Here is a 22,912-nt window from a genome sequence, read left to right as displayed (position 1 = left end):
TAGGGAGTCTACTTGTTTCCAATGTATGTGTCTAAAAAATACCGAAGATAATCTATTGTGCATTAATACTTGCTCAATCTGAGCAGTGAAACCATTGTCCAAATGCTGGTGCTTTATCATTACAGATATAGGAAGAGATGCAACTTTTAATTTTTATTTTCTTAAAGCCAGCAACCTAGGGGTCCAAACAGGAGACAAAGAACAACATTCTAAATGGTTTCTCAGATATTCCACTGAGCTTAAAGGAAAAAGAACATTAAGAAGTATTCCCTGTATTGTTAGCAAAGTAATCACTAGCTTGCTCTCCCTACCAGGGCTCAATTCAACCCACTCTGTTCTCTTCAACTGAATTTAACATCCAGTTAAGGCCCACAAACTTCAGACCATACACATATATGTATAAATGGTGCAATGCAAGAAGTTTGCCTATGCCCTATATAAGTTTTTCTATGAAGTGTGAATTTCACTACAATTTGCAAAACAAATTCATACAGTAAATCAGACTGGATTGCAACTAATAAGTCATCTGGTTCAGTGATCCCCTCCTACGCCCCTCCCTGTTTCAAAGCAAACTAACTTTTAATCTTTACTATTAATCTTGCAGTCACTCTACAAGCCCAGGCTGCTTGGGTTTTTCATTCAGCTGAAATAAACCATTTACAAAGAAACCTCTGAGATCACGGGCTTAATGCAAGACAAACGTGAGGCAAATAACCAGCGATGGCAAATTAAGTGCTGCAATTCTAAATGTTTAACCATTAAAAAGATATGAGTTTCCTTGATAATGACATCTCTGGTGGCTTGGTGGAAGACCATCTGATAAAACACATAGATGATCTGGCAGACAAACTCATCATCTTCCTGCTGAGCTGCAAGGAGAAAAAACCCATCACAATTTCAAATCTCACAAATAGAAACTCTTGATGCTTAGAGAGCTGTGGAGGTGTGGGAAAACCCAAACCTATTAGATCACTAATCAGTACCTATCAGTAATGGAGTAATTGCTCCTCCTTCCACATACAACACCTAACCCTGCCTTGCAAGACCACATGGATGGTGCACTCAGTTACAGCACAGCTACACCAACCACAGCTCTTGCTTTTCAGAGAAGTCAAGTCAAACACAGCAAGGTACCATTGAGAAGCTCAATGAGTGCAGGGATGATTCCAGATTTAGCCAGAAGAGCAGCGCAGGAGTCGTCCATGGAAACAGTCCCGATCATTATCACCACCTCCAAAACAAGGTCATCTTCCGCAGAACCTGCTGAGTCAGAAGGCAGGAAGTGTTACCTCTCAGGAATTCTTAATCTCCTGGCAGTTGTATATTTATCTGTAGACATGATTCTGTTCTTCAGTGTTTTCCTTAGCAATCACAAATTATAAAGGTAAACAGATTTGGCTCTGAGCACTCTAAATATTCTTCAAGAGACTCTGCTTTGAAAGACAAACCGGACTTTGTACAGACCTGGTTTTAGTTTATCCTTGAGGTACGGGACCAGTTTGTACTCTTTCAGCACAAGTTCCCAGTCCAGATCAGGTAAGGTCAAATTTGCAAGTGTTCCCAGGCATTCAATCACAAATTCCTCTTCCTCATCATTTGATACTTGAGCTGCTAAATCACCAACATAATCCTAAAGAAAATACAGCAACAACCATTACAGGTGGATAATCTGGGGTTCTGAAGAACTCACCTCAGTCAAACTAAAACTAGTTCTCAAAGGAACACTAAGGAGACTTTGCTCCTGAAATGGGGACTAATAAGGCAGTTTCAATTTCAGCTGAAGAATAATCCAAGAAAACATTGCAGCTTTCTTCCTCTCCATCCTTTCAAGAGATGTAGATCATTTGTTCAAATGATCCAAAAGTAGTTACTACACACAGAGTTAAAAGAGTTGTTAGAAAATAAGGAAAGAAGTTAGTGAACACCATACTGCATTAGTGGCAGTAATGAGGTCCTCTTCCTAAAGACTTTAATAAATAACTACAAGATTTTCAGAGGGCATGAACAGGGGAATAATGGATTCTACTTACTAATTCCATACAATGTGATTTTCAATCCTCATTACCAGTATGATTAGAATGTTGATTTTCCTTCTTTCTTTTGAAAGGGTAGCTTTACATGCTTAATATTTAAATAGTGAGTATATAAAATTTAAAAATACCTATATACAAAACACAGTGGAAAAAAAAAACCATTTTATTTTGCTCTCTAGTTCTAAAAGCAGAAATTTAGGACAACTTAATTGTTATGATGTTCACCCCAGCAGCTGGGGTTTTGTTTTGTTTGTTTGCTTGTGTTTGTTTTGTAACTTACTGGATAGGACTTAAGATCTGTTTTCCCCATGGGGGCATCTAAACCCTGATCTACCAACTGAGATAGCCTTATAAAACAAAACATAAATCAACCCATGACAGACAAGAAAACAAACTGGACACCCTGCAAAGACAAACCACAGCAGCTCTCCAAAGCCAGTCTTTTCCAGTAGGAAAAAATGAGAGATCACATTAGGTAATACATAGTACTTACAATAAACTGGCTTTTAGTTGGCCCATCATGTTGGGAAATATTTCTGATCATCTTCATTAACAATGGGTCCTTAAATTTCAAAGCCCGCTTCATTAGCATTTTCAAACCATTTCCTGAAAAGAAACAAATACTTAGGAAATCCTCCAAATAAAAAAAAAAAAATCAGGAAAGTATTGGCTGGTCAAAAATCGACATGCACACCCAGACAAAAAAAACAACTTCAGAAGTTTAAAAGGAAAAAGTGAAAAATCTAGAGAGGATAAAATCCTGTTGTCCACACAGCCACAGCTTTTCAGAGAGATGTCATCAGTCTGTTTTTCAGATCTACATGGATACATAAGAGATGTGTTGGCCATGCGTTTCTGCTCAGTGTCATTCCTGTCACCAAGACCAACTCTGAGGAGCAGATGGCCATTTGCTTACAATCATTACCCAATCAGATTTATTTTCTTCTTAAAAATACACATTTCTAACTCACTCAAATATACCTCGGTTCACTTACCTTCACAGATAAGCTGCACATTTCTTTTGTTAGCAGCAAGGTTAATACAGAAAGAAATAAGTTCCAGGTCAACTCGCTCATCAGGACATTCAAAAAGCATCTTCATTAACTGCCAAGAAACACAAGCACACTTAAGTCATTAGTCTTTCCAAAGCATTAGAAAAGCAATGTTATGATACCAACTACAGTGCCTTTTTTAAAATTAATACTCAGCATTTCTACAGGAACAGTAAAAATTACAAAGGTCCAAGGCATAAGATGTATAGTTCCATTATTTAGGGATAACAATGCTTGAAAAGTGCCAAAAATGGCAGTCACTCATCACCTTAAATTAACTTGGCTTAAGTTACATTTTATTGCTACCACTGAAATTTTTATTTTTACTGTTTTTTTATAGTTGTGATAAATCGGATATATTTGTTTTGAAAGCTTAGGTAGACTTAATATAGGAAAAAAACCCCACAATGTAGTTCCACAGAACCAGGTCGTTTAATAAAAATATGGCTCTAAACAGATACTTAATTGCAGAATAATTCCACTATTGTTTTACTACATTGATAGGTAAATTAGCTGTATCTGCAGCAATGTGCTTTATCTTTGCAGCTTCCATTCCTGGAGCTGATCACTGCCACATACTAAAGACTTCCCAGCAGTAATCCTACTTTTTTGGTAATGTTAACATAAGAAGACAATCACCTATAATCCTGTTCCAACTGTTTAGCAAGTTCCAGGATGAATTCCCAGGTGATTCCTTAGGCTAATAACTTGTGGACTGCCATCACTTTATACACCTGGCACTGGGCTGGCTATCTGGTTTGTTTGGTTCAACATGAACCTTTATTGAAATGGCATTCTGAATATACCACCATGACTCAAATATATCCATTTCTTTTTCCTCTGTTTCCAGTCCTGGCAGACAAGTTGCACAGCTTCAGGGCTGCAGGACATCACCCTGTTTGCTCCTCAAATCCACTCCGTTCATAAGACACGTTTAGATTATAATGTAAAGTAGTGGGATGACAAGACCAAGATTACTGGAAGAAGAAACTAAACCTAAACGTAAGTGGGACACAAGGTACAAAAAAACGTAGCTCAGCTTGTGTCAGAAAGGGGTGGGAAGAGAAGAAAGCAATTAAATTGAATGATTAACTAATCATTAAATATTTGTGTGCTTGCCCCCTGGTGGAAAGAAAAGTTTTTAATGCATTAAAAACTAGAGAGTGGGTGAACAACACATTTAGAGGGGAAAATAAGAAAAATAGGATTGCAGGAATTTCACTCCAAAGCCTTTTACTCTGACCATTCTGTATGTTCATCTATTGCCAGATAGAAGGCTGTCATTCCAAATGAACCCAAGTAAAATAAAATACCAAACTATGTTACAACATAGCTATTTCTCTTTTTTCTGGGACTTTCACAGACTGATTTTAAAAATATCATTGATTTCTTCCTCCCTTTCTTAAAAATGTTGAATCAGATTTCTCTGAGTTGTTTTAAGAACTTAAAAAATCCCTAGGTTATTAAATCCATAAGCCTGACAGTCACAGAAGAGTGAATTAACAGAGAAGAAAGTTGCCACTTAACAAGTAGAACATGAGCATTCAAAAATCACCCCCTGCAACTTTTCTGTTACAAAACCTTTAAAAACAGATTTTTAAAACCCTTCAAATAATTTGAAGGGAAACAATCTCATTACTTACACAATACAAAATCTGTGGAAATCAGATGTTTAACAAGATGGGATTACACTGTTAATTACTGAACTACTTCTCTATAAAAAGAAAAAAATATATCCAGTTTCAATTAAAGCCGTTCAAATTTTAAAATAATAGTTTCATACTAGTTCCATGTTTCCCATTATGTCTTCATTTAATGTGATTGCTTCTTGTGCCACTTCAAAAGGAAGAGTAATTGCTGCCAAATAGGAAATATTAAAATTAAATTTGTTCTGCTTTTACTATGTCCATTGTCATCTTTTACTGATTTAGCAGGAAGGCAGTAAAAAGACTGCAGCATGTGCAATGAAGAGGCAGTAGTGTTCAATCAGACAAGTCCCATATTGAGTATCAGATACCACAGACCAGGACTGAAATCACTGTGTCTAGACTCTCTGGCACCTGCCTTCACTTATTTACCAGTGACCAGAGGCCAACCCCCACAGCTCTCTGTTCACATACACCTCTGTCCAACCCCCTCCCCAAGCCCAGCTCCAACATCTTTGAATGATTATGCCAGAACTGCATGCCTCAGGAATCTCTCCTGACCGGCTACTCCCCAACTCCGCCGTTTGAAGTGATGCTCTGGTTTCTGAACTTCAGCAGATAATGGCGGACAGGAGCAAAGGGTGCTGTCAAGAGAGGACGTTTACCAGCATTAAGCTGAAAAGAAGCTTAGAGATCAAAGAGGGGCCAAACAGGACAACCGTGGTGGAAAACATGTGGGGAGCTGCGGAGAACCTCGCACACCGCTCCGCGGCGAAATATTAAATATCCCCATGACATCACTGCCCAACCATGCCCTTTGATTGGCCACGTTATTACCAATAAAGGCTTTTATAAGCATCTGGATGGCATTTGCACCTATTTAAACAAAACACGCATTGCTGAGGTCTAAACAAGAATGAACTGTTAATACTCACTTTTAACTGTTACTAGAATAGCACCCACTAACTCCTGCCATCCCGAGGATGTGTACCTGGGACAGCACGCGCGAGCCCTCGGCCAGCACTTCACGCCCTCCAAATTACAGCGGGGCCCTGATTTTTCCAAGCACTTTCTACAACAGCTAAACGTTCCTTATTGAGTATCTGCCAGCTTAGACGGACGCCTCAAAAAGAAACAAACCCAAAGAAGGGCACATACTACTGAAAAGAGGTTTTGGTGTTCCAGGGTAGAATCAGAGAGCAGAGAGTCTCTTTAAAACAGTAATTTTCTTTTCCTGATGCCTTATCCACTTCCCTATGCTTTCTGCTACCTCTGTCTTCCTTAATAACCATCTTCATTTTGAACATTCAATAACGAAATTTAAGCTCTGGCCATCCAGCTTCTTTCTGAACAGTTGGCAGGAGTGATTCGTGAGGCATTAACAGCCATAGGTGCCCTTCCATCTTGTTGTTTAGGCAAAGTACAGTGAAGGCAGCACGCTCGTGTCCTGCACCACTAGTCTGTAGATACCCAGTGTTCACAGAGCTGTATCCAAGAGTCATGCCAAGATTCCCTGAAGGCACATCACAAGCGAGCCATGACACACAGTGCAGGAATTCTAGCTTGGCTGATAACTGCTCAGAACAAAGCGGGTCCTTTGTACCACACAAATGCCTTAATATAGAGTTGCTTCTTGCAGTAGAAAAGAAAGCAAGATGTTTACAAGACCACTTTGTAACATATACTAGTGATTCCCAGCAGTTCTCCCCTCTCTATTATCCAAAATCCTCTTGCATGTGGAAAAGCTTCACCAACTTTGTCATGAGATAATGACCAGAAAAATTCTGAAACCTTCCATGACAACTTCCCATTCTGGATGTATTTGATGTTAAAAACACACTTGGCAGGAAAGAAGATACCGTGGTGCAATTCTGAAAAAGCTAACAGAGAGCTTTTACACTTATGCAACACAGGCTTTCTCAACTCCAGCCTCATCAGGCCTGCAAAAAAGATCAGTAAAACAGGATCTGACACTTTAGAAAGACAAAAAAAAAAAAAAAAAAAAAAAAAAAAAAAAAAAAAAAAAAAAAAAAAAAAAAAAAAAAACAAAAAAAAAACAGCAGGAAACAACAAAACATGCATATACAAAAACACAAGCACACACAGAAAAACCAAAACCCCATGATACTGTGTCTGTGCTTGGATCAACGAGTTATGTAACAAACTGTAGTCTGAAAGATCAGTGAAGAGCCTTCCACAGTCTTCCAAGTCTCCCTTGTTGTACATGTCTACAGTAGGAACAGGAATTGTCATGTAGCACCATAACCCTGCTTGGCTGGTTTCCAGTTCATATCCTGTAATACTGGAGACATTGAAATTTTGATACCCAATGGGATCAGAAAAGAATGCCTTCTAAAACTGTAAAGGAAATACTTTCCACAAGGTTCCCTAAGGACCTGCTGTGCTGCACAAGCTTTAATCTGCCTCAAGCATTCCCGATCTTCTGCAGAAATCCATCAGGTCACCTGTGTTTGCAGCACTGACAGGGAATGTGTCACCTCTCCTCTTTCTGGGACCATGAGAAGCCAGGAGGAACAGTTCCTGCCTGATGAGTAGGTCGTTCACCGCGAGAAGCACCGTGGCTGTTCCCCCCGTCACCTGCGGGGGTCAGTGCGAGCTCTGCCATGAGCAAGGCACGGACTGCACAGGGAAAGAGGGATTTTATCACCTCATCACGTACAAAAGCACATACCTGAGGGATACAGTCTGTGTATGCAAACATGGATTTGAAGCAATCGTCCATGCTTATGTGGTACAGAATACAGATCGCTACTTTTTTGTTGTTTTCATTTCCTACAAGGAGAGGAAAAAAACCCATATTAATGGAAGTATTTTTAGCTAAACACTTAAAAAGAGAAAACAAAAAGCAGAAAAATGCTGGCTAATAGAGGGAACATTTAAATCAGAAATGACACGTTAATGAAAGGGTCTTGCCTGGCCTGTGCAAATGAACCACACATTTGTGCAAAAAGGGAACAAGAGCAATTGGTAACTATTCCCTCCTCTTCCCAGCATCTCAAAATGCTTCCTTATCTCCACTTTGCAAGGAATACATTTTGTGAAGGAATGTTTAATAATGATAGTCCATGCAGAGAAAGCCTTCCTCAGTTTCCAGGTAGAAAATTAAGATTTAGCTATGGATATTCCTATGCAAATAACAAGTTTGTCTCAAAGTGAAATTATAAAGAATGTACCAATGCCAGGGAGAAAAATAAGAACTACCACTAAAAAGTGTTGTGGAAGGAATTCACTGCCTTTCAAGCAAGTCACATACTGATTGTTTTACTATTCTAAATGATATTATCCCGTGGGTGCCTTTTGTGTTTCATACATTTCAAAAATGACATTAGTACATTTTCACATTCACGCTTAGCAAAGAGAAAAACACTCTCAAGAAAAATTGGAGCAGTTAATGTGAGTAGGCTGTGAAGTATTTAACTGAAAGGTTCTATAAAATCATCTTAGACAAACATAGAAATGCCTAAGAACAACACAGGTGAATTTGACTGTGACTCACTGCTGAAATCCAGACTGAGCATGCTCTGGAGTTCTCCTCTAGCCCTGCATTAGCAGGATCCTGACTGTATATGGGATAAAACATTTATCTAAATGTTTACATTAGTTAGACCAACTCCAAATTCATTCACAGTTCTTACACAACTGATCAGCAATATCCTACCTCCCACCTCTATTCAAGCCAAGTTAGAACAACATCCGTTTAACACGTTGGCAAAGCATCAAAACCTCAAACAGCAACCAACACAGTTAAATATTTCTTCTGCATACATCACTGGGAGCTGGAATTTCCTCTAAGCAGCCAAGGATATGATGCCTTTTTCCTGACAATGAGCATTCGTGCCTTTTTTCAAAACCGAATTATCAAAGGAGACCCACGAAACCCTTCTGGCAGCTGCCATACAGACTGAAGTATTCTCAGCCATGTCAAACCTGAAATCATAGCTGACCTTTCAGATCCTTCTGGATTCTTACCTGCTTGAAAAAAACATAACTGGTATCACAACCTTCCATACATTTAACAGCTGGAGAAAGGACACTGCCCAAATGTGAAAGCTACTCTGGGTATTATTAAACTAAAAGCACAGACTGTACTATAGTTGCTGAAGTATAAACAGCGTCTGTTTTAAGCAAACAAACTGAAGTGTTTGTTATCTTTTGTGCTTCTCTTGTGCCTGGTCATCTTACCTACCTATTTGCTTCTATTAACATTGTGAAAACAATAATTACATGTAAAAAACTTCCTACACATACAGCTAAAGGGTTCTCCTATACAAATATAAAAGCTTACAGATTAAATTGTTCCTTCAAGTTTCATGGGTCCAGGGGAAAAAAAAAAATCTGTTTACACTGCTCTTAACACTTCACTCCATGCCTCTGTTTTAAAGACTTGAACATCAAGACTCAAATTACAAATACACTTAGCTGGATAATGCAGGAAACACTTTGTGAAGCAAAAGGTAAGTCAGTACAAAAGGAGAAAAGCTCCCTAGAATGGCAACAAGGAAAACAAACTGGAGTGAAGCTGGACCAGACCCTCAGCACATATGAACTGGCAGACCACCAGCAGGAATGATGCTAAATTTTACCTGTTTAACTTCTGTCCTTCATGGGTTTTTTCCCCTCCTCATTTCTGCAAGTTTCATTTGTGCTAAGATCAAGCATCAGCTAAGACAGTCTCACAAATCTGGTAGCAATGGCAGCTTCCTGGTATTTGGCAATACTGGTGGCTTACTTTCAAATATAACAGCCTGCTCTAGCAGTAAAGGTCTTTCAGTTTCTTATAAAAAAACCTCTTTGCATAATTTTCTCTCCCCTTTTTCCAAAGGCTCAGGGTGTCACAATAATCTTTCTGATGCCTGGACAACACCTTGAGTATCAGTGAATGACAGCACTGCTTCAGTTTCTAAACAACCAAAAGTAATCAAAACCACCCAGATAATCGACCTCAAGAATATCTAGAATTCCAACATTTATTTTATCTGAACGAACTCTTAAAGAGTTGATTTTTAATAACTGGCACTTAAATCTTTCTCTCAAAGTATGCTCCATAAAGCAGAATTCATGACACACAAAAGGCAAAGACAGCTATAGTTTCCAAGAGAAGAGCTGAATTTAAATTCCTTCTTGCTGTGCAGTCATCTGACTCATTTTTCCTGAATTCCCCTGTCCTACTGTCATATGGGACACAGAGAAAGGTTTAAAGCATTTTATGTCACAGACACTTATTACACACACTCAGCAAGGAAGTATTTCTCAGTTGTGAGTAAACAGGAAAAAACACAACTGAATTGTACTAACTTGATGAAAAAAAGCTACAGAACTAAAGCTAAAAGACAACAGCGTGCAATTAAACTAAACTAAACTAACGATGTTTGCATCTTAAGTTTCGTTTCAATTTCCCAGAAAGGAAAGAACTTCAGGCTAATGTCTGGAAGTTTCACTGTTCTACTTTCCCTATGGAAGCACTTTGGTGGAGGAAAAGCAGAACCTCCTGACTTTTTCCAATTCTCATGTAAAACAGCAGCAACTCATGATCCAAAGAATCAAACACTCCAGGAAAATCAAGAGGAGGTGGTTGTTTCTAAGCACAGCCAGCATGATTTAACACAATTGTGGATCTTGTGCTCTGTTAGAAAGCACACAGCCTGTTGGAAAGCTGACTGGAAACCGTGCAGAACGAGTTTGTTGAAGATTAGGAAGGGAACAGATTCAACAGCTAAAGAGTTTTAAACACTAAGCATCACCCTGCAGGCTGAAGAACAGACAAAAGGGTAAAAAGTGACAGACTCTGAAAAATCTACCAAGCCAACTGTCATCCTTTTCCATAGGTACTTCACTCCCCAAAATAAAAACTGGCAGCTACTGACTATTAAGTGAATATGCCAGTACCAAGCTTACTTTTTCTAATTATTTTATACTCATCTGAATGCTAACGAATAACCCCCTGAGTCAAGCATTTCACAGAGACTTGGCTGTAAAAATTTCAAACCCTGCCCAGTATCTGGCTGGAGAACAGCTTTCCAAAGCATGGAAGTGATACCTTTTTTGCTATTTTTGACCACTACTTAAGGCCACACGTGAAAAAGCAGACACTGCAGGGAAGACTTCCTTATGACTTGGTACAGTAGGCATCAATTATTCCCCTAAACCAGAAAAAGCAAGAGGAAGAAAAACCAGATTTCTGCCAAACGTGTTCATAAAAAATCACCAAAGATCTGGTGTGGTGCCAGAAAGTTGTGGCTACAAATGCTGGTAGTTTTGAGCATCAAGCTTTTTACGACTGAGGGTGGAATAGCCAAATGGCCTAAAGCAGAAAGGGCAGCCCTGGAAAATAATGGCCTAGTCATTATGGATTCTTCTGGTATTTAAGGCAATAAAACATGAATCATAATGAACTCATTGGATATTAAATGTGAGCGTCACGAGCACTTTGATAGGATTTCCACAAGAATTTACCATTAATTAACCAAATAATTATTTGAAAGTGTTACTGAATTAGCCTTAGTCCTTATACAGCCATTCCAGAGAAATTGGTCATTCCCAGCTGAGTGCAGTTAATGCCTTAACAAACCAGTCATTAACTGCAGTTACTGATTTTGTGGGAATTATTGTGTTATAAAATACACTCAACAGTTTATAGAAACAATACTTAAGATTTTTTTTGCAGCTGTAGTTCAGCTGGAGCAGCTGGGATGGAAAAATATCGGGTCCCTCGGGCTGTTTTCACAACTAGTTTTCTGCAAATTAGAGAGGGAAATAAATACATGATGGGTTCTGAGTTCAAAATGGCTTCAGATTTTTAGCCTTTGAACATTAATAAGAAGCCATGTGCCAGTTCTGGGGACCCACGCCTGAATCCCGTGTTTAGTTCTTACTAAGGTTAAAGATCTAAATGGTATTAACAGCAGAAGCCATAGAAAAATGATTTCTTGATCACAAGATTGGGTCCTACACTTTGGTTGACTTTGTGAGCTTAAAATAAAAAATCCTCCATTAGCTCCATGACAACAAAAACGAAACCCTGAAGCTGTAAAAACGAAATGCCAGTCTGAGTTGTAGCAGCAGCATTCAGCTTTCAAATGCTAAAGTAAAAATGAGAATATAAAGCATGGACTAAATTATTTAAATGTAACACTATCAGTTAATCAAGTAGCCGTCATTTCTAATGGAATCATCAATGTCTCCATATTAGATATGAAATATGCCCTATCCCACTCATGTGCAAAACATTAACAACAGTAAATCAAAACCAGAACACAAATGAAGGTAAATAACCTATTCAAATGGCAAAGTGAATCTTCAGTTTCAAACTCCAGTACTCTAAAGTCAAATCTGCTGCAGAATTAGACAAGTAAGAAATATAGATGGGTAAGACTGTCACAAACTGAGTATCAGGTCTCCAAAACAGCTTAATCAAGAGTTTATTCACATGTATCGTAATTTGTAACAGTGATCTTCGGAAAAAAGGGACAGAAAGGCATCTCTGTTTACCTCTATCTGTATCATTCCTCACAAGCAGCTCTGAAACAGTTGGACTAAGTTAATCCATGTGTGCTTTACACACATATTGGTTTGATTTACATATGTAAATATAAATTGTATTGGATGTATCAGTTTATTTTATCAAGAGAACCTGAAAGAGTTTTCAAATCTGCTCATACTCAACAAGACCAGACATTGTAAATAAAACATTATGATATTAATTACATACTAATTACCCCTCTTGTGCCACCTTTATGTTACTTGAAGCTGGCTTCATACCATAGGCCTAACTTTAAACCTTGATATTGCCATATTTGGAGTCAAGTTTTTGGGTTTTTTCCCTTCATTTAAAAAACGAAAGAATTATAATGATGAATCTTAAGTAAAAGAACTAATAACTGACTAATTTAGGTTGAGTTATCTAATGTTACAGCACAAGACAAAAATGAAGCTGCACATCTGGAGCCTCAGGGTCCATTTCTTTGCCTGGAATTTTATGCAAGGTAGACTGAAAAACAGAAAGTAAACACCTGACTGTAGCATGGCTGCCTATAAAAGACAGCAAAGCACAGCCACTGAGTAATCAACACACTCCTAAACCTAGGCATGTCCTTTTCTGAGGCTATGTAGCAAAATATACCCCATTTTTGTTCCTTAGGACGTGCTACAACCAATCATACTTGGACTCATGTGACTTCACACAGAAACTGGAAGCTGATGAGTTGCAATATCCCATATTCTGCCCAAAGCAGAGATAAATCAACGAGAAGTTCAGATTAGAGAGAAATCAGGAGGCGATAGGATTATCCCTGAAGGAAGAAAGTGCAGCTACTTCTCTTTTCTCCACAAAAGAATTATGTTTTGGGTCAGGCTATGACCAGGGAAGAAAGCAAGCAGTAGAAAAAAGAATTAACTACAAGAAACTAGAAATTAGAAGAGGCTCTTAGTTTGATTTAACTTCAAAAACACATGCTTACAAAGTAGGTGGAAAAGATTCCAAGCAAAGCTCTTGCTCCAGAAGTCTCCACCAAGCTACATAAACTAAAAGGAAATGTATAGGACACACATAATTTTTGCCATATCTGCACTATACCTCATTAAACTACAGCAATTGCTCCAATTACAATTACTAGAAAATATTCAGACTTTTCTGATCGAAACACACCCCTCTGATCTTCTTGTTTGGAATTCAGTGGGAAAGGAAACAGGTGGAGGTTTTTCCCTGCTCCTGGCTGTGCAGGTACCCAGCTCCACAGCAGAGCACCTCAGTTCTGAGTGGATGGTGCAGCTGTGTTCCAACACGCTCCTGCCTGAAGGAGAACAAACTCAATGCAGGATGCAGCCTTGAGAAAGGGATGATTCATCACATGGAAATCCAAAAACTGGTTTTACCCACGTGTTGAAGATGCTGAAGTACAAAGTTCAAATTTACTAAGCCCAAAAAGTGGAGTTAAATATCGGCTGAGCTCTTGACTCTTCCAGATCGCAAGAATTAAGTCCCATATTATTCGAGAGACGCTGTTCCTGTTAATGAGCTCAAAGGGTCTGAGGGCAATATTATCAAATTGTTCCAGGAGATCCTTTGAGGTCATCCCTCTGCCTGCAGCCTTCACAAGGGCTCTGGAAATGGTGCTCCTCTCTCTTTGACCTTGGCCCTCACAGAGGCTTTATGAAGACGTTACCACAGATCAGGAAGATTAGCGGAAGAGCTCGCTCCTTCTTTATGGAGATTTTCCAAGATACTAGAACTAGTTGTTTCTGTTCTGTCATGCTTTAGGCATCCAAGCTGTGCTTTGTAAAGCTTTCAGATGTCAACAGTTCATGTACAAGACTAGATTTACTTTTTACTGTTAAGTATTAATTTGCCCTTGCAATATGCAAAGAAACAATTAAAAGCACTGAATTAATCAGTCACATATTGTAAGCTCCACAGTCGAAATACTGGCTCAGGGGATCCTTCCCATTCATCAGTTTAGCAAATTCCAACCACTTGGTTCCCTCATCTTTAAATTGCTGCCATCCCTCCACTCCTGTCCTTGCTGCTGCCACAAGCATTTTGATTTTCAGTCAACACGCATGAAGTTAGTTTCTTTTGTTACACCAAAGTTATCCTCTTCCTTAAAAAGGCTAATAACACAGCTGAACACACACATGCACTTGTGACCAGCACACCGCAGCAATGAGCTTTCACTCACCTGAACAGTCAGAGCCTGAGTGTTCAGATTAGCAAGGCTCCACCTGTAAGAGCTACAAAATGAAAAAACACTGTTTCCAATTTTGGACAGTGTTAAAAGAATCAGAAAAACTCAGATAACAGATTTCAAAAACTTGTAAGTTTATACAAAAGTATGTCATAAATTTCAGTTCTTCTTTCTGGATAATTCACTACAACTTACCAGGAGCAGAAGGTCATATAGTGAAGGCTTTTACCTGAAGGTTAGTTTGGCTTCTATTTCTGCTTCCAACACAGTATTAGCAATACTGATGTGTCTCTACTTTGAGTTCTATAGTTCTCAAAAGAAGAAATCAATTTTTCTTTAAAGTTTGCTGTCTAATCCACAGTGAAGGTATCTAAGTAAGTGCTGGGTTTTAAGACACATTGTGTACCCAATACTCTCCTTAAGTCACTCAGACATGCCAGGTCCATCTGCACTTCTAATAAGGATTTAGAAGTTGAATGTTAAAAGACGTTTTTGGTTTGTGTTTCTTTTGGTGTCAGGGTTTTTCTGTTTGTTTGTTTTTGAGGGTTTTTCTAAGCCTTGGCCATACTCACCACAAATGATAAAAAAACTACCATTAAAATAAATCCCTTAATAATTACTGCTTTCCAACAGACTGGTCCCTGTAGTTGAACTGTTACTTAATGTGCTTCAGCCAGCCTCTACTATAAAGGAATGGAGACACCCCAGGCAATATTCACACAAGTGGTATTGGAACCAGCTGCTGCAGAGCCACCTTAGGAAAAAAAAGTTTCTCAATTTAATTGGGAAAACAGGAGGAAGCATAAATTTTACTGCCATTAATAACTTCAAGCAATCCCGATATGACTTTACCTCACCCTGATGGCTGGACATGTGCTTTTTGTTAGGGTCTTTGCCACATCTGACCCTTATTGTTTGCTCACTTGATCAGGTAAGAAAATGTATGTTTCTTTATAGGATAAACGAGGCCTATTAAAGTCAGAAAAAACACTGCAGTAGCCTATAAGAAGCTCCATTTTTCAACAGATGTGTGAAGCTCCATAATAAGTTCATTACAAAAAGGCCAAGTGAACTCATAAAGAGAACACATCTACTTTAAGCCTTCTTAAAAGAAACTTTCATAAAAGGAATGGAACATTAAAAACACACAGCACTCCGTTAATTAGAGAGCAAAGTACTACTTGGCTCTTTAAACAGCAGTCAACATATAATCCAGCTTGGCTGCACACCATATCAAGACATGGTTGTTAAGAAGCCCAACATACAACTGTTTGGCAATTCTTTGATTGCTCATTAAACCTAACTTGTAAAGAATGGAAAAATATCAGAGGAATTTCAGCAGTTCTCAGAAAAGATTCTATCAATGAACCCAGTAAAGACAGACTCCTCAGTGAGGACTAACTCAGACTGTCAAAGTTACCCTCTGCTCTGGCCATCTCCAGCTTAATTAATGAACTGAGAGAAGTCTGACCTACTTTGGAGTTTGCAAACTATTGCACAGCCCTTGGATTTCTGTGTAAGATCAGGCAGCTACTGCTTCTTAGTGTGCTGGTATTAAGTCTTGGAACAGCAAGACATTAAAGACCACCAGGCTAGGGTGCTCTCATGAATAAAGCACATAGGCTGGGTATGTGTTGAGACTGGCAAAACTATGCTGTTGCTACCTGGGACTGACCACTCTTTATTTCAGAGTGTTGTATAACAAACACTCATCTACTTGGCTAAACACAAACCCACAAAGCCAATTTTTTTTCAGCCACTGTACTCTGTACTGGAAAACACCACTCGAGGTGTTCCTCATCACCTAAAATCTTTTTGAGATTGACCACCTTGGCCCTGTGTGGCACTTTCACAGCCAAATGCACAGCCCTTCTGCACCTGGGCACGATTCACAACTGGTACTGTTCTGTGACCTCTTTTCAGCTCACTAGTATCTGTGTTCACTCAGCCTTTCATTTTTAAAAGCAGCTGGTCATTTCAAGCAACCAAAAAGAGATACTCATGTCAAACTTCCAAACATAATGGGGTTTCAATCTTTCAGCATGGCTTGCACTGGAAGTGAATGAAAAGGAAATGGCATTTCAAGACAATATGCATTCAGTACACCTAAGAACTGTCCAGCAGCTCAGAGAGATGAACACACACATTAGAGAAATGATTGTTCACTGCATGGAACCAAATCTACTCCTCTTAGTCTTTGAGCAGCAGCACAGTGCCACAGTAAGAGCTTTTGCAACATTCCCTATCACCTCCATCCGTTTGTGAGGGATAACTGACTGATGAGTGGACACAGAAACACGGGTACTGCCCACCACACATGTGCTGCCAGGAGCTGCTTCTGAGCTGGGGTCCACCATGAAGAGTTTGCAGCCTGCCATGACACACACAGCAGCACTCAGCTGGTTCTGCTGGACAAACTGCCTGCTGTTGTCATGGAGAATGGGCAACTATTTGTCTCACTTCACAAAGGCTAAGAAACCATTCAGACACAGCACAAAATAGCACCCTTATTAGAAGAATGTGGATCACAAGCTGTGCATATATTTAAGAGAGCAGTACTAAAAAAATTTGTATTTGGTTTGGCCACTTAACTGAAAAACTAAGTGGATTTGGTCCAAACAAGAGTGAGGGCTTTTTATTCTTCCTTGCAGACAATGTTTTCTTCTGTTTGCTGCCAGGGCATTTACTTTAGAAACCAATCACACATCCAGGGGAAGAATAATGAAAAAGGGTAACATTTCCCTTGTGTCCAACAGTGGAAGAACATTTCCAGGGATTAAGAAAACAGATTCACATCTTTCTTTTAAGTTCAGCTCTATGTTTCCCCCTTTCAGTGAGAATATTTTCAACAAGCAGATACACTAACCACCAAACTCTATCGTATTTGAAGCAAGTCACTCCTCTACACCACTTCACTTGAATCAGGCTATGCAAAGCAAAATGAGAGTACTATGGAAGTGAAGCAAACCTCCACTGAAGAGTCCATAACGTGCTGCTGTGGTCTCTCCTTTCCAGGTGACGACTGGAGGGCACTGAATCTGTGTTTTCCACATTTCAGGCAAATGTCTAGTTTAAACCACTTGGTGAATTCACAAGAATTCTCTCACCTTAATCCACTAAAGCCATGCTTCACATATACTGGCACATAAAGCATTCACATGGATTATGTATAAAAAGGAAAGATCATTCTGTAAGCATGATTTCTAAGTATTAAAGCCATAGTACAAAAACCATTCTCTGCAAGGCCGTGGTGATTCAACACTTACAAGGTTTTCTCAAAGAACAGAAATCACACAAATCAACAAAATCTCTTTTCATACCTCCTCAAGCAGCTTACATATGGAAGAACCTGAATACAGCAGATTGTATCTCATAGGCCTCCAAAGCACTGCTCCAGCTTCTGATCCTAAGTCTGAAGCCAAATTTCCCTCAGCTGCACAAAGCTCTTTGAGATTTAGGGCATAACAAAGATCAGCTGTAGTTGATTCATTTGGGTGCCTGGAGGGCACAAGAGGAGTCTTGTCACATACAATACTTCAGACTTGTGAAGAGAAGCCACGAAAACTAGCAAGTGGTGTTGACTGGCAAAGCTACATGGGGAAGCAGGCATTGGCACTACTAAAAAGAAAAACCTAATTAAAACAGAAACCAAGACTAAGCAGAATTTCTCATGACCATCCTTTCAACAGCAGCCTCAACACTTTGGAGTGCAATGGAAAGAAGATGGTCCTTTTCCATTATATCCATGGCATACTTACTCCATTGCTAATAGCTCAGCAGAAGCCAGTCCATCCCCTCTGCCTCAGACTCCACCTACATTTAGGGCCTTCCTGCTCTTTTAAGAGCATTTAAGTGTCCCTTGGGAAAGCAGCACATCTTCCAGAACTGCAGCCACCTCAGTGCTGAGCCCTAAACCATTGCCTGACAAATCCTGACCTTTCATCTTTGCGATCCCAATTCTCCCCTTAAACACCCACTAGACTTAATTTACACTCATCTCAAACCCCAGTGCTAAAGACTCAAAGGCAAAGCTTGCACAAATGCTGAATTTCAGTAGGCTGAGTCAACAAACTTGGCCTCTTGGCATTAAGAGCTGTAGGGTGACTTGTCACAGCTGTTGTGCTGTGTCAGCACTTCGAGATGACCTGCAAATGTGAGCCGAAGGTACTGACTTAAACTTTCTTGTTTAAGACCCAAGAAACCTGTATAAATGGGGCATCTGGCACACGATTTTCTTAGTATTAAGGCTGCAGACCTCCCTCAGACAGGACACCAAAGTGATGCATTTGCGAATTGCTTGAATCACTGTATCAAGAAAAGTTTCACAAATCACACAGATGGCTTAAAGAAACAAGTAATAGACAATATTTCTACCTACACTTCCTCAGCACACCACAAAATAAGTATCAAGCAATTCTACAGGGAGAAGCTGGGGCAAACAGCACATGTCTCTGTGCAAGGAAAAAAAAAAAAAAGGATGAAAGACTTCCAAGTCAAGGAAAGAAAAAAAAAACCAGGAAGTGCACCTTGTGGAAGTACCAGTAGAACTTGCTGTAGATTGCCCCAACGGCCACTTCAGGAATAGATACAATTTTGGCAGCTGGTTCTTCTGAGCTCAACAGCCTTCCACAAAGGCCTACTTACAGCTCCAGGAGAATGGCATTTGAAAAGCAATTCTCCTCTCCCCATTAGAAACAAATAGTAGGAAGCAGATATTTAACTGATGAATTCAGACTGACTCTAATATTAAATGGGGAATGCTCATTGGAAGCAGGAACTTCAGTGATTTGTCTCCTGTCATTCCTGGGGTGACAAGCACCCAGAAGCCCCAGCCTTAGACCACAGCACTGGCTGCCATAGGTAAAAAACAAAGGGACAAATTCCTGCTCCAAGAACTTTACAACCCATGGTGAACCAAAACACCCAGTCAGATCCTCTCTTAAATGAGAGAAAATATATTTCCTCATCAGCTTCCAATTCTCAGTTCACTTACTACCAAATAACATTTTCTTGAGGATAAAAATCATTAAGAAGAGAGATTCCAAATGTCAATTTTCAACCTCCTAGCTCAGCCCAGAGGGGGTTATCAAGTGCAAAGATGGTTGTGGGGCAGAAAGCATAAAAAGATGTGAGGCATTTCAGGATGTATCAGGTAGGTGTTGTATTAATCACCAAGAGAAGTAAGGTTTCCAAAGCAGTGTAAGCTTTCATGGTATTCACTGAACAGCAATAAGGCCACGTTGAGGTTGAAGGTAGAACTGAGGAGGCAAACCATTTTAAAAGACTATACAAAGCTGGGGGAGAAAGCTCATCATAGATTCACTGTCGCATTCCCCTTGTTCCAAACAATATCTGGATCCACCATCTGCACTGGCTTTAGCACATGCCAAGCCCAACATATTTCAGAAAACGTCTTAGCAATGTCTTGCATCAGGGTTTCACACACTTAGGGCTCCAGAAAACAAGATCCTCTATTCCCACTCAGCAATCCTTAGAGCCAAATCCTGCTACAAATTTAGTATATCTACCAGAGTGGCCTCTAGGTAGTATCAGCCAAAGAACACACAAGGAGCAATAAAAACTCCCTCCTTAGAACTCCAGCATACAACAATGATCAAGCTGGACTATCCTCTGCTTCTTCCAAACTCCTTATTGTCTCCATGGCTTTCCCCTACAGACAACAGAAAGTTTCCCTTGTAACCAATATACTCACGTGATCTTAACACAAGTTACAGACTGCCAAGCTGTAAGTCTAAAAATCAGTACTGCTCAGAGGTGGAGCTGATAAGGCTGGGAAAGTTCTGATTTGTTCAGACAATTAAAGTTACAAGTATCAAGCTTCATTTAAAAAATTATGTGTATATATATACACACGTATATATAGCTTGTATCTCCATCAGCTAAGCTCTGTGAAGGTGCTGCCTATTTTTCCTGGGTGCTCCTTCAAAATTACAAACATCACACAGTTTTCAGGGAGCTACTGAAGTTTTTTTTAAAGACCAGAAGACTCATTCAACATTTTAAGAGAACCTAGGAATAAATCCACTGGAAATCACATTATTTTAAATTTCCCTTTAATCCTGCATCTGACAAGATGATGAGAATGCTAAAAAGTTGGGATTAGTGAGGAAGTGCCTTGGCAGACAAATGTGATGTAGCAACTTTTAGGCACAGCACATCATGATGTAAACAGCTTCACTGCCCCTGCTGGAATGTCTGTGTTAGATCAAAAGAAAACATACCTAGAAGTGCAGTGAGTTTGGGAAGCAAACCAACATGTACCATTTTACTTCTCAGGCCTGTGTCAAAGGAGAGGTTTAATAAGAGTCGAAGAGTGATATTCAGCAGGTCTTCATGTTCACAAGGTACCATTTTCACAAGTTTTTCAATAATATCCATTTCAACCTGTGTATCAAGAAAAAAAATCCATAATCCACCCAAACTTTGTCTTCAATATAAAAGCCCTCTCAGCATGTTATATATTCACAAGCATGTGTATGCAAATACAAATCCAATTTGTAGCCATAATAGTGACTGCCAGTGCATTTCCATCTGAAGTAGTTTTGCTTATGCCTTTGCGGTTGAAGTCTTCTAGATTGGGTTACTGGGAAATGTTGATTAAAAACGTTTTTTCAACCAAGCAGTTCAGATGTCTTGGAAATATTCCTCACAGTTGGAATACTGCAAGAATGTGGTGAAGACATCACTTGCAAAACTAGACTGGGGTGGGAGAACTCATTTAAATTTAAACACAAGCAACCCTGGAGCAACTGCCATTAGAGTCAAAGAGAGACCCAACTAAGAAAGACAGAAAATTGGCATCCAAAGAGAATCTGAGACTTTTCATTATGAATTTCAAATGAACCCCTAGACAGAAGTTTGCATGTGCTCTCAGAAGAGGCATGTTGCCCTGTGTGTTAATTTAATAAAAGCATGAAAGTCATCTTGAAACATGTATCACTCTCAAATTAAAAAGTGGAATCCAGGAACTGAGAAGTGGTATCAGTTCCTGAGATCATGTTCACTTTACCAGCCAGAAAAGACATCTGAGCATTGACTGGCAAGACTTCAGAAAGTTTTTATCGTGTTCTAAGCAACATTTCTCTGCTTTTTTTTTTGACATAATCTTTTAATGCATTCATTTTTTGTTTCCCAGACCCTTCTTTGGCCAGAAGGAAGCACATAAAATTACTTTGCTTTCTTCAGACTTCTGCACGTACGTAACTGGTCTTCCAGTTATAAATACGCACAGAATAACACTAAGAAAAGAAACTCAGCTCTCCCCACACAGCATAGTGCAATAACCAAACAACTGACTGGATGGCTTTGATCAAAGACAATCAGATAGCAACAACTCCTACCTCACTGCTTTGACTTTCATATGGCACTTGAATACCACAGGAAAGAATGTGCTATAAATACACATGGATTATTCAGTTTTACTCAGAATCAGGTGCTGCACAACTAATCTGTGTTCATTTGGCCTTTGACATCTTTGTATTACTGTCCAATATAAATATCAGAACACCTTCTCCTTCACTGGTAGCTTTCCTTAATAATACTGTGGAGAAAAATGTATCATCTTTATTATCAGTAAGGAATGCTCACACACCTGACCTAGAACATACAAACCTTTCCAAAACTATTAAAACTCTCTGCAATAAAATAAATTCAATGGAATGTAGAGAGTGGGCCAGCAAATCAGAGGGCTGCAGAGCTAATTCTTATTTTCTTAATACAGTCCCATATATAAACAAGGGAGATACCTCTTGTCTGCAGCGTTCAGCACACATGCATGCAAAGGACACTTACAGTAACAAAGATGCAATTAATTCACTATTCCTTTTAAACAGATCTTTTCATCTCACAATCCACATGTACCATTAATCTCAGATTACCTCTTGGATAAGGAAAATTTATCACTTTTGTGTAACTCCATTGGCATAAAGGCACACAAGTGAAATCGTGTATCTATTAAAAGATCAGTAAAGGAGATACTTGGCTAGAGCTTAAAGTCACAAAAAAAAAATCATGCTAGAGTTTCAGAAGTGTAAGACTTCTCTAAAAAAAGGCTTATGAAGAATACCACTGCCTCTGTTCTCAGAAATTACTGGTAGTATGAAGGAACAGCTGTGAGGGTGCCTTTGAAGACCAAACTGACCTAGGAAACAAGTGAACTCATCGAGCAAGCTCCATAAGGACAACCACCTCTCTTTCCAAGACAACACATGGCAGAGACAATAATATGTTGTCAAAAGAGCATAATTTGGGGGCAAGATCATTGGCATCACCACAAGTGGGGGTATTAGAAGACTTTGGGGTGTTGGCTTCAAAATTTGGAATTTCATGTATCATGTTCTGTGTTTGGGATGACAGTTCTTCAAAAATGTTTGCAGTATGACATGATTGGATGTTGTGCTGGTTTTCTTTTACTCATTTTACGTGTTACAAAATAGGATAAACAGTGTTAGAGATATTCA

The 22,912-nt window shown here is 39.2% G+C and overlaps 1 protein-coding gene across 3 annotated transcripts in view; it reads right to left on the bottom strand.

Annotated features, from left to right (window-relative positions):
• The window catches only part of KIFAP3 (kinesin associated protein 3), a 66,338-nt gene that overhangs the window by 31,692 nt on the left and 11,734 nt on the right, over positions 1 to 22,912 (bottom strand). For 2 of the 3 annotated variants that reach the window (XR_001874974.1, XM_017815862.1), the window contains exons 10-16: positions 20,675 to 20,837; positions 7,424 to 7,524; positions 3,029 to 3,137; positions 2,527 to 2,639; positions 1,465 to 1,630; positions 1,135 to 1,263; positions 771 to 869 (exon numbers count right to left, since the gene is read on the bottom strand). Coding sequence is in view for 2 of the 3 variants with exons in the window: in XM_017815862.1 (XP_017671351.1) it covers positions 771 to 869; positions 1,135 to 1,263; positions 1,465 to 1,630; positions 2,527 to 2,639; positions 3,029 to 3,137; positions 7,424 to 7,524; positions 20,675 to 20,837 (880 nt within the window). In the remaining variant the exon portion in view is untranslated. The remainder of the gene's footprint in view (positions 1 to 770; positions 870 to 1,134; positions 1,264 to 1,464; positions 1,631 to 2,526; positions 2,640 to 3,028; positions 3,138 to 7,423; positions 7,525 to 20,674; positions 20,838 to 22,912) is intronic. The other variant, XM_017815863.1, reaches the window with a different exon arrangement.

The sequence above is a fragment of the Lepidothrix coronata genome, unplaced genomic scaffold, assembly GCF_001604755.1.
Source record: "Lepidothrix coronata isolate B3197 unplaced genomic scaffold, Lepidothrix_coronata-1.0 Scaffold52, whole genome shotgun sequence".
NCBI lineage: Eukaryota > Metazoa > Chordata > Aves > Passeriformes > Pipridae > Lepidothrix > Lepidothrix coronata.
Note: the sequence above shows the minus strand (reverse complement) of the source record. Positions and strands in the feature narration are given on the sequence as shown.